Genomic DNA, 12,787 nt, shown 5'->3' on the forward strand with positions numbered 1-12,787 from the left:
GTTGTGGCCCTTTATACATAGCTTGTTGGCTTTAACTTTGTGAATACATGAACTTTAGGTTTTTCCCCCCCCCCCCCCCCCCAAAGCTTTAACTTTTATTTGAACTTGATTGGTCATATTTATTACTTGAAGTTGACAGGTAATTTTTTTCTTATTCATCACTTTTGTAGCTGTTATTTGCAAAGAATGTTATTTTTAGTTTGTGTGTGCACTGTGTATTGAACCGGTAACCTAGAAACGACAAAGGGGCATCATCCTGCTGTAGCCCTCAGTGCTTCACAACCCCACAACAGGACACAGCAGTCCATCCACCCCACCACTGCCCCACACTGAAGGGTTATTGTGCAGTTTGCACCCAGTGGGACTCCCATCTCCCTCTCCCTGCCACCCCCCCCCCCCCCCCACCTGCCCCCTCCACCGGGAACGTCTCATACCAGACGAGTGTAACTCCAAATGTTTGCGTGATGGAGTAATTATGGTGTACGTGTACGTGGAGACAGTGTTTGCGCAGCAATCGCTGACATAGTGTAACTGAGGCGGAATAAGGGGAACCAGCCTGCATTCGCCGAAACAGATGGAAAACTGCCTTAAAAACCATCCACAGGCTGGCCAGCATACTGGACCTCGACACTAATCCGCTGGGCGGATTCGTGCTGGGGACCGGCACGCCTTCCCTCTTGGGAAGCAGCACGTCTAGCCCGGTGGGCTATTTTGAGTTTAGTTCAATCTTTGTTGATAATATTCATTTGTGTTTTGCAGATGTGGAATTGGTACAACATGTCCTACGCTGTACTTCAACAAATTCTGCTCTATATTGCTCAGATGTGAACAGTGGCCGGTTAAGTGTTGTTGTTCCAGTAGAAAGTCTACAATCTGGAATGGATTATTTCACTGTTTCCTATCAATTTACTTGTCTCAACAGTTGTCAGAATGGCATTGGCAGGCGACCAATGGGAATAATCTTTACTCTGGAGAATGACATGTGAGTAGCTGTTTATTATTGTAATTGGTGAATGTTTTTTTACCTGTGTTACATATATTTTTTCTTGTTTCCTTTCTGTAAATTATAATTTAATGAACTATATCTTCAGAACAGAAGTTCATTCTGTGTGTGTGTGTGTGTGTGTGTGTGTGTGTGTGTGTGAGAGAGAGAGAGAGAGAGAGAGAGAGAGAGAGTTAGAGTTAGTACACATGCGTGCATTTTCCAAATAAGAGTGCTGTGAAGGAAAAAAAAAAGAGGGACAGAAATTAAGTTAATTCAAGAACAGGAAGCCAGAGAGACAGTAGGGGAAGGAGCACACAGACTGTAAGCATGAAGGTTGCTGTCATCATGTCAGGATCAGGACATAGTATGTCCGGTATACAACCTTTTTACTGATTGGGGGTACATCCTTGCTCCATATCAGGCTTCTGACACTCTTCCGAAATGCTTCTGCTTTTCTCCCCCACTCATTTATTTCTCTGTTGTTTTTTTCCATCTTCCTGTAGCAGGCTCTCCACTCTCCTCAATAGTTCCCTAACAATTCTTCCTCTCTCCTATGGTCTTGTTGTGATAATCACTCTTACTTATACTAAATTTCATTGCATATTCTTGTACTGTTCATTCCCATACGTCCAACTGCTCCTGTACTTCATCCTCCTTATTTCCCCAAATCATCAGATCATCTACAAACACCATAGCTTTCATCTTTCCTTCACCAATTACTTGTGCTACTGTACTTATTATAACATCCTTCACTGCAATGAATAGTAATGGTGAAAGTGCACTTCCCTGTCTCAAGCCATTCTTCTGTTCAGTCCAAGCTGATCTCTCTCCTTCCACTTTCACACAGCTCACACTTCCGTGGTACATTTCCCTTATCCTCCAAATCTGTTTTGCTACTCCTCTGTTCTCCAGGGCTTTCTGCACTTTGCTTCTGCATACGCTATCATCCACTTTTTCAATGTCCAAGAAGGTCATGAGCGGACCTATTCCATATTCATAATGCTGTTTTTGCAGTTGTCTTACAGCAAAAATTATATCCACCGTGGACCTTCCTGTCCTGAAGCCATGTTTCTCTTCTCTCATCCTTCCTTCTAATTTTGCCCGAATTCATGCTTCCAAAATTTTTTCAAAAGTCTTTGCACAATGACTCATCATTGTTATCCCCCGATAGTTCTTGCATTCTTTTCTGTTCCCCTTGTGAAAGATCGGGACAATTATTCCCTTCTTCCAATCTTCTGGGATCATCTTCTGTCTCCACACAATTTTTTATTAGTCGATTGTGTAGGTTCCTGTAGTCATGTCCTAGTTCATGAACCACGGGCAACGTATGAGTGGCCAAGTAAGTGGTCCCCACAGTCGGGATACCAGTTACTTTGGAATAAGGCTGGGCATCTCGGACATATTCTGAGTCGTGGTCACCTTTGTGCTCGTACGGCAAAGGCTACCAAATCCACCGGTTAGTCCCTCAACCGTTAGAGGTAAAACCCAATGGGACTCGGGGCAAGTAAGGCTAGCAACCTGCTTCCCTGGTACTTTAAATATGATGCTGGCAACAATCAGAGCAAAATGCCTCGGACCTTTGGAGGTGACGGAGTCCCACCTCTAACTGACAAACCAGGGACTCCTAAGATACGACTTGGCAAACAAATGGTAATGAGATGGGGAGCTATTAATATCAATGGGGGCTACTCTGGGAAGAAGGTAGAGCTGGCAGAGGCTGCAAGTAAGATGGGGCTGGACGTTTTAGCTGTTAGTGACATTTGGGTAAGGGGTGAGAAAGAAGAGGAAGTGGGAGAATACAAGGTCTACCTGTCAGGAGTTAAAGCAGGAATAGTACAATGGGGTGTAGGGCTTTACATCAGGAAAGAAGTGGAACCCAGCGTAGTTGCAATAAGGTATGTAAACGAACGACTGATGTGGATAGATTTGACAGTGTCTAGCAAGAAAATTAGGATTATGTCAGTATATTCGCATTGTGGAGGGACAGATCAAGATAAGATGGATAGTTTTTATGAGGCACTCAGTGATGTAGTTGTTAGAGTAAAGGACAAGGACAGTGTTCTGCACACGGGTGATTTTAATGCCAGGATTGGAAATCAAACAGAAGGGCGAAAAGGTTATGGGTAAATTTGGAGAGGCCAACAGGAACAGGAAACAACTCTTGGCTCTCTGTGCCAGTATGGGCTTAGTAATCACAAACTCCTTTTTTAAACATAAGAACATTCACTGGTATACTTGGGAAGGCAGGGGAACCAGATCTGCCATTGACTATATAATAACAGATCAGGAGTTCAGGAAGGCTGTGAGGGACACACGTGTATTCAGGGGATTCTTTGATGACACTGATCATTATTTAATCTGCAGTGAAATTGGGATTGTGAGGCCAAAAGTGCAGGAGGTCAGGTCCATATGTAGGAGGATAAGAGTGGAGAAACTTCAGAATAAGGAAATCAGGCACAAGTACATAACAGCGATCTCAGAAAGGTACCAGTTAGTTGAATGTAGTCAATTACAGTCATCGGAAAAGGAATGGACAAGGTACAGGGACACGGTACTAGAAGTGGCTAAAGAATTTCTTGGAACAGTAGCGTGTAAAAGTAGGATGAAGCAAACAGCTTGGTGGAATGACACAGTCAAGGCAGCCTGTAAAAGGAAAAAGAAGGCGTATCAAAAATGGCTACTTACTAGAACTCAGGTAGACAGAGAAAGTTATGTTGAAGAAAGAAACAAAGCCAAACAGATAATTGCAGCATCCAAGAAGAAATCTTGGGAAGACTTTGGAAACAGGTTGGAGACTATGGGTCAAGCTGCTGGAAAACCATTCTGGAGTGTAATTAGCAGTCTTTGAAAAGGAGGTAAGAAGGAAATGACAAGTATTTTGGACAGGTCAGGAAAACTGCTGGTGAACCCTGTGGATATTTTGGGCAGATGGAGGGAATATTTTGAAGAGTTGCTCAGTGTAGGTGAAAATACGATCAGTAATGTTTCAGATTTCGAGGTAGAATGGGATAGGAATGATGATGGAAGTAGGATCACATTTGAGGAAGTGGAGAAAATGGTCAATAGATTGCAGTGCAATAAAGCAGCTGGGGTGGATTAAATTAAGTCGGAACTCATCAAATACAGTGGAATGTCAGGTCTTAAATGGCTACACAGGATAATTGAAATGGTCTGGGAGTCGGGACAGGTTCCATCAGACTGGACAAAAGCAGTAATCACACCAATCTTTAAACATGGAAACAGAATAGATTGTAACAACTACAGAGGTATCTCTTTAATCAGCGTTGTGGGTAAAATCTTCTCAGGTATTGTTGAAAGGAAAGTGCGAGTATTAGTTGAGGACCAATTGGATGAAAATCAGTGTGGGTTTAGACCTCTTAGAGTTTGTCAGGACCAGATCTTTAGCTTACGGCAAATAATGGAGAAGTGTTATGAGTGGAACAGGGAATTGTATCTATGCTTTATAGATCTAGAAAAGGCATATGACTGGGTTCCTAGGAGGAAGTTATTGTCTGTTCTACGAGATTATAGAATAGGAGGCAAACTTTTGCAAGCAATTAAAGGTCTTTACATGGATAGTCAGGCAGCAGTTAGAGTTGACAGTAAATTGAGTTCGTGGTTCAGAGTAGTTTCAGGGGTAAGACAAGGCTGCAACCTGTCTCCACTGTCGTTCATATTATATATGGATCATATGTTGAAAACAATAGACTGGCTGGGTGAGATTAAGATGTGTGAACACAAAATAAGCAGTCTTGCATATGCGGATGACTTAGTTGTGATGGCAGATTCGATTGAAAGTTTGCAAAGTAATATTTCAGAGCTAGATCAGAAATGTAAGGACTATGGTATGAATATTAGCATCTCCAAAACGAAAGTAATGTCAGTGGAAAAGATATATAAACGGATTGAGTGCCAAATAGGAGGAACATAGTTAGAACAGGTGGACAGTTTCAAGTACTTAGGATGCATATTCTCACAGGATGGCAACATAGTGAAAGAATTGGAAGTGAGGTGTAGCAAAGCTAATGCAGTGAGTGCTCAGCTACGATCTACTCTCTTCTGCAAGAAGGAAGTCAGTACCAAGACTAAGTTATCTGTGCACCGTTCAATCTTTCGACCAACTTTGTTGTATGGGAGCGAAAGCTGGGTGGATTCAGGGTACCTTATCACTAAGGTTGAGGTAACGGATATGAAAGTAGCTAGGATGATTGCAGGTACTAGTAGATGGGAACAATGGCAGGAGGGTGTCCACAATGAGGAACTCAAAGAAAAACTGGGAGTGAACTCTATAGATGTAGCAGTCAGGGCGGACAGGCTTAGATGGTGGGGTCATCTTACACGCATGGGAGAAGTAAGGTTACCCAAGAGACTCATTGGTTCAGCAGTAGAGGGCAGGAGGAGTCGGGGTAGACCTAGGGGAAGGTACCTGGATTCGGTTAAGAATGATTTTGAAGTAATAGGTTTAACATCAGAAGAGGCACCAATGTTAGCACTGAATAGGGATCATGGAGGAACTTTATAAGGGGGCTATGCTCCAGACTGAACGCTGAAAGGCATAATCAGCCTTAAATGATGATGATGATGATGATGATGATATAGCCATTGTATCCCCATCTCTCCCACTGCTCTCACCATCTCTACACTTAGCTCATCCAGACCTGGTGACTTCCCTCCCTTCATCTTGCTCAATGCCTATTCCATCTTTCCCCATGTAAGGTCTTTTTCTATTTGCTGTCCCTCCTCTTTTTTTCTTCTCAGCTTGTTCCTCCTCATTCAGGTCTCCATTCAGGTTCAGGAGTTCTTCAAAATACTCCTTCCACATATTCTTGGGTTCCTCCTTGTTCTCTACATCTTGACCACTTTTGTTCTCCATTCGGGCATAATCTATCGTATCGTATCTCCTCTAATCATCCCATAAACACCTTTTTTGAACCTTCACTATCCTCCTCCATCATTCAGGTTCACTGTTCCATCCACTTTTTTCTCTCCTCTGCCAACACTCTTTTTGCTTCTTTCTCTCTTGCTTGCTTGATACTCTTCTCTTGTCTTATCTAGTTAGCCTCTGAGCCACATTTAATAAATAAGCAAACAAAAACAACTTTCCAAAATTTAGTTTGTCCAGATGTTTTTAGAAGGTTTCCTTTAGGAGATGAAAGAACAACACGAAAAAAGGAACAAGGGATGAGCAGTACTCCAGCATTTATTGGAACTTTTGGAGAAGGATCAAGACAAAGGGAGGTAATCAAGAAAAGAAACAAATTTCATTTGGTGGAAACTGACAAAGCTAAAATCTCTTTCTTTTGATTCTGTGAGCAATTAGTATCTGAAAAATAGAAATAGGATGATCAGTTATGAAATGTTTGGCAGTTTTAAATTTACAAGGAGACAGAATGGTTGGGCAGTAGTTCCAGAGATAGATTCTAAATATTACCCCCAAACCCTTTTTTATTACATTTTCATCAGTCTTCTGACAGGTTTGTTGTGGCTGACCACAAATTCTGTCCTTTTCCAGCCTCTTCATCTCAGAATAGTACTATTCAATTATTTATTGAATATATTTCAATCTCTTGTGTTCCCCTACCGTTTATAACCTCTGTAGCTTCTTCAAGTACCATGGAAGCCATTCCTGTGTATCTTTATACATGTTCTTTTATTATTGCATTATATCTTTACACGCGTTTTATCATCCTGTTTCCTCTTGTCATTGTTTTCCATACTTTTGTGTCCTTGTCAGTCTTGCAGAGAACCTTCTGTTTTCCCATTGTATCCATCCACTAATTTTCAACATCCTCCTATAGCACCACATCTGAAACACTTTGATGTCCTTCATGCCAATACTTAAAAATAAAGTACAAAAAATTATCATACTTAGCAGTCATGCCTTCTGTAAAAGACAGTATTTAAAAAAAAAAAAAAGAAAATTTTATTATGGAATTTCATTTTAATTTGTTATGTACATATTGGCTCAGTCTCATTGTTTTTAAATACCTACATTCTTCTGCAAACCTTAGTTCCCTGGCATCATTCTTTCTCTCATCCTGCAATAAGTTTTTCCACCTCTCACTGCTCTCACATTTTGGTACTCAGTATGTAATATATTTCACTTGTCTGTTACATATTGTGTTGATCTGTCCATCATGCTTTCCCACATGTGGACATTATTGTTTGAGTTTTTATTCTGAAATTGTTAACCCTGTGGTTGAGCATTACATTACTCCATGAGTAATTTTCATTCACCGTGTGCCCTGCTTCATCGTGTGCCTTCCTTCCTGTACTCGTTCTCCACAGCCGTATTCTTGCCCCCATCTTATGTCAGCATTCCAGTTCTCACTCCAGGTTGATTAACTCTGTGTATAGAAGAGATACCTTTTATGTCTTTGCTCATATTTCAACTGAAAGTGATACAAGGAAAGACAAGCATTTATCATAAAAATGAAGTGTAGATTAGACAGACATACAAACAGTGCGAATAAAAACTTTTGAAGTTTCCGGCTGCATCAAGTGATTAAAATTGCACGAGCTATCAGCCAAGCACTCCTTGGCTGCTGTCAAGTGATATGAGTGCCAGTGGGCTGCTGGTACACCCCTTATTATATTTGCTGCTGGCTATGACTGGTGCTTGCAGCATAGCCACGTGTGGGCATACGTTGACTCTGTGTTTATTGTGCCCGCTTCAGCCATGCAGTTGCTGGATCCCAAGCCGTGCTGAGCTGCAGTCCACCATCTCTATTTAGGGTGTCATTGGTGATTTTTATTTCAATGCAGTCTTTAATTACACAGTCACAGAAGCTGTTAGTGCAAAGCACAATGGATGTTTCATCAGATTTTATCCAGTGACTGTTTTCTAAAACATACTCAGCTAAAACTGATTTCTCGGGGTAGAGTAGGCAATAAAACCTCTCATGTTTCTTCCTGCATTGTTCCACAGTGCTTACTGTTTGTCCAGTGTAAGCCTGGCCACACTCACAAGGTGTATTGTAGACCCCAGGAGTTCAGACATGCTGCATCTTTAACTGGTCTCAATAATTTTAAGATTTTTGTCAGAAGCCTGAAGATTGATTTCATCCTGTGTCTTTTAAGCAGGCTGCTTACCTTGCACGATATGGAGCTGCAGAATGGCAAGAATGAAGACCTTGCTTAGGTGGTTCAGCTAAAGGGGCAGGTTATCAGCGTCTGATTTCATTCATGCATCATGTACCAATGTTAGTAGCACAGTGCACTTCTGTGCTGGGTGGTGGTGATTGATGACATGCAAGTACAGATCACTTTTGGTCAGTTTTTCTTTAGATGCTGTGGCCAAGGCTCCATTTTGTTAGCGCTGGATAAGGACTTCGAGGAAGGGCACTGTGTTGCCTTTTTGTACATCCATATTGAACTGGATGTTACCATTAATGCCACTGAGTGTCAACGCATTGAGACTCTGTATTCTTACTTGCAAATAATGTGTTGAGCACTATACCTCAACTATATGTAAATCATTGTCCATGCACACCGACATACGCGTGCGCGCGCGCCCACACACACACACACACACACACACACACACACACACACACACACACACACACACTTGCTGCAAGCCACTTTGCAGTGTATGGCAGTAGACATTATACCAATCTTTACCATACCATTGCACTGTATGCAGCAGAGACCACTCTAATCCTTGGACATACACATATCAGACAACTAGAAAAGTAGAATGGAAAATACTTAGAAAAATATTTGGTGCAACTAACAACAATGGAATATCGATCAAGAAACCTACAGAGGAACTATACAAACGTACGGAGACTATCACAGAAATGATTAGAAAACACAGACTACAATTCTATTTACACCTATACAGAATGCCATCTCACAGACTGACCAAAACGGATCTTTGACTGGGTAACCACTAGAAACAACAAATGGGTGGCAGAGGTAAAAAACAACCTGAACCAACTCAACATCACACCGGACATGATAAATGACAGAACAAAATTCAGAAACATCATTAAGAAAAGTAAACTACATGAGATACACTGTGACCATCGAACAGGCGTTAAGTGGACCAATTAACACAAACAAGATCACAGCCAGAAGATGAAAGAAATATGGGCAACCAAGATGAAGCCGAAGACACAAAGCCGACGAGAAGCATGGACAGAGGACCAGAAACAGAAACACAGCAAGCGAATGAGGGAAGTTTGGGCAGCAAGGAAGGCAGCAAAAGGAATTGGCCATGTACTTTAGTCTAACTGCACTCTTTAAGGGCAAAACACCGATAATAATAATAATAATAATAATTCACAATATAATGTGACACTTTCCATGGAGGATGCTGGGAGCAGAGGTAATCGGTTGAAGTTATAACATATTGATGTGTTTAAGCTCGGTGACAACTTTAGTTAGCAAATAGTTTGTGTAGTAGTATTTTATAATTTCTACCAATAAGATTTCACTTTGGACAACATAAACTAATATAATCAATTTTTACATCTCTGTGTTGCCAGTTTCTGTAAGCACACAGGTGCTTCTTTTTAATACTGTATGCCCTGCAAAAGTAATACTTATGGGAAACAGGAACTGCATACACCACTTGGAGCACTCCTAATGTGAAGTACCAAGTTATGTTGTTGCATAACAACTCTGAACTGTAAACTAGAAAGCAAAGTCTGCATGAAAATTATTTTTGTTTCTTTTATTCAGACTGTGTAAACTTTTTCTATTATCAGCAACAAATATAACTAGTGGGAGTAAATGTACTCACTTCACCAACGTGATATGTTACGCTACAGTGGTAAAACTATATGGGCAGAGGGTTATATCATCATCGAGCCCTCAGGGGGCTTACCACTCTGGTGAATTCGTGCTTGGCTACCATATGGCCCCAGCCATTGCAGAATCATTTCCCTTTCTGTGCTGCACACCTATCCTCCTCCTATTCTTTTTCCCCTCCCTTGGGGAACATGTCTGGGATGTTTTTGGAAATTTTTCTGAAATTTTAGTAGCCTGACATCAGAACAGTCCCACGTCTGTTTTTTCATTCTTTCTTCATTCTCTATCTCATATCTTTCCTCTGCTTCAGCGTTTGAGGTTCCTATTTGGTTCTTCTTCTTCCATGTATGCTCCTGAAGGCTGAACCGCGCGTTTGAAGCTTGATATGTGACTGGGCAATGCGTAATTCCCAGCCCTAGGTGGACAGTTAGGTTTTGCATGTACCCCAAGGTACAAGCCAGGCCCAGGGAGGGGTGATTGCATGAGCTTTGATCTTCCCAAATTGCCAATTGGTCCCTCTTGTCAGGACTTTGGGAGGTGTCACCTGAGTGTAAACAGTCACCTAAGGCAGGTGAGGGCCCCCCTCCTCTAAGGGGCCACCCGTTGGAAGGAGCACACCATCAGAGGTGCTGGAAATCGTGGGGGAGTTTTTTGCAATGGAATTGGAATTAATTAAGGGCTGGTTTTGCTAACATGTTTTCGAATACAGCAAAATAAATACTTAAAGAATACTATTAGTTGTTCCTCCTAATGTTTATACTTAGTACAGAATTTATATTTGTTGTTATGTCAACAATAGAATTTAAGTTATGAAACAATTACTAATTTCACCCTATAATGAAACATACTGACTAATAATAGTAAAAATAAATTATAGACTCAATTCCATACATAAAGCACAAAATTAGATCTGGTATTCTTTCTCTTTTATGAAAATGCAGATTATACTCACGTATGTTACTGTTAATTAGTTAAAAGTGAAAAAACTAATTTGAGGAGGCAGATGGCAAAACAAGAGGGGAAGTAAAAATATCCCAGATTGCTTCGTCACAAGTTGGCCATCTCGTCACTTTGTCAACTCACTTCATGAATGGTTTTCTTCAGAAATACCAGATTATGGCCATGTTTTTTGACAACAATAACTGTTGGGGTATAGGTATGCTCCATATTGTATACATATGGGGCTTCCGAAACCACCTGCCTGATGTCCTTCAGGAATTTGTAAAAGACCGATTTTTCGATGTACTTGTGGATTCGGACTTGTCGGTCATCTTCATCCAGGAGAACGGGGTGCCTAAAGGCTGCATCCTAAGTGTCATGCTCTTTGCTATAGTCATTAACCCTATTATGGCCTTTCTCCTGCCAGGCATTTCCAGCTCTCTTTCCATTGACGACTTTGTGATCTTTTGCAGTTCTCTATGGACTTGTCTCACCTTCAACGATGTCTCGATCATCTTTACTCAGGGAATATTGTCAATTGCTTTAGCTTGTCTACTGACAAACTGTTTGTATGATTTTCAGGTGCCGCAATGGGTTTCTTCCTCCATCTTTACAAGTTGGGCCCGTTGCTCTTCCGTTCACTGAAACTATGAAAGTCCTGGGGCTTGGTCCTGCCAAGGGTCTTATCTGGCCACACACTGTACCTGGTCTCTCGATGGCCTACATGTACTAAGTGGTACTTCCTGCGAAGCGGATTGGACCACCCTCATACATTTGTACCATTTGAAACTAGACTGTGGGTGTTTTGTTTATCCATCTGCACATTCATCCATCTTAAGCTGTCTTAATACAATTGACTATCATGGAATGTGTTTGGCCACTGGTGCCTTTTACACAAGCCTAGTTGAGAGTTCCTATGCAAAAGCTGCTGAACTAGAGTTTCTATGCAGAATCCACCGAACTGCTGCTGTCACACCAGCATGATGTTCTCCCCAGCAGATACACATGCCGTTCATCTGCCATGCCTAGCCACCCATCATGCACCTCCTTTTTCGATGACTTTCTTGACCGCCAGTATGGGGTGCATCCCTCTTCTGTTATCTCCTGGAATTCGCTTTCAGCTTCTACTCTGGCACCTTATCTTCACACTACCAGCCACGTTCCCGATGGATGTGAACCCTTCACCACCATGGCTTTGTGTTACCACCTGTATTCATCTTGGACTTCATTCGCTTCCTAAGGAAACTATTTTGGATTCAATTTATCACAGTAAGTTTCTCAACCTTTGCACGCAATTGAGTGTCAGCACGTCCATGTACACCGATGGCTGTAAGATCGGCCGTGATGTCGGGTGTGCCTTCATCATTGGCACTGACCATTTTGGTATCAGCTTTTAGAACACTGCTCAGTATTTACAGCAGGGCTCTTTGCCTGTCATTATGCCACCCAGTACATCCATCAACATGGACCTTTCATATGCTCCGATTCTCTCAATGCCCTTCAGAGCCTCTATGTGCTGTACACAGTACAACCCTTAGTCTAAGACTCGTCCGTGAACATAACCTGGGACCACTGTTCCAATGACCATGTACTGTGTTTTTGACACGAAGCTTTACAGGCTCTCCTGTGACCAGGGGTCAGTGGAATGCGCCTTGCAGGTCTCCGGGCGAATGAACAATGTCTGTTCAGTTGTCTGTAGACTGTGTGTCTGGCGACAACTGTTCCAGTGGCTGTGGTAAGGTCCCGAGTAAGGCTACCTGCAGTACTTCGCGGCCGTCTGCAGGCACTGATGGTGAGATATCCGTCTTCTTGTGGTGTTGTACACTGTGGACGTCCCGTACTGTAGCACCTGGACACCTTTCCTGTCTGCTGGAATTGTTGACATAATCATGAGAGTATTCTACCTCTCATAACATCATTAATATGTGTTCTTTGAGCCATCCTCTCCTTCAGCCCGTGCCCATGCCCATTCAAAAGATTTTTTTTGCACATAGCTAACACACTCAGCCTCTCTTCTTTTACTGTGTTTCTAATGAAATTATCTAGTCTTTTATTTGGAGAATCACTTCTTGCTTTTGCTTACAGCTTTTGTCTTTGATATTGTAT

General features: G+C 41.8%; 1 protein-coding gene across 1 annotated transcript in view; it reads left to right on the forward strand.

Moving 5' to 3' along the window:
* Positions 1-12,787, forward strand: part of LOC126100360 (cellular tumor antigen p53-like) — a 96,579-nt gene that overhangs the window by 57,182 nt on the left and 26,610 nt on the right. The window contains exon 5 of the mRNA XM_049910970.1: positions 760-982. Coding sequence (XP_049766927.1) covers positions 760-982 — 223 coding nt within the window. The remainder of the gene's footprint in view (positions 1-759; positions 983-12,787) is intronic.

Source organism: Schistocerca cancellata, chromosome 9 (genome assembly GCF_023864275.1).
Source record: "Schistocerca cancellata isolate TAMUIC-IGC-003103 chromosome 9, iqSchCanc2.1, whole genome shotgun sequence".
NCBI lineage: Eukaryota > Metazoa > Arthropoda > Insecta > Orthoptera > Acrididae > Schistocerca > Schistocerca cancellata.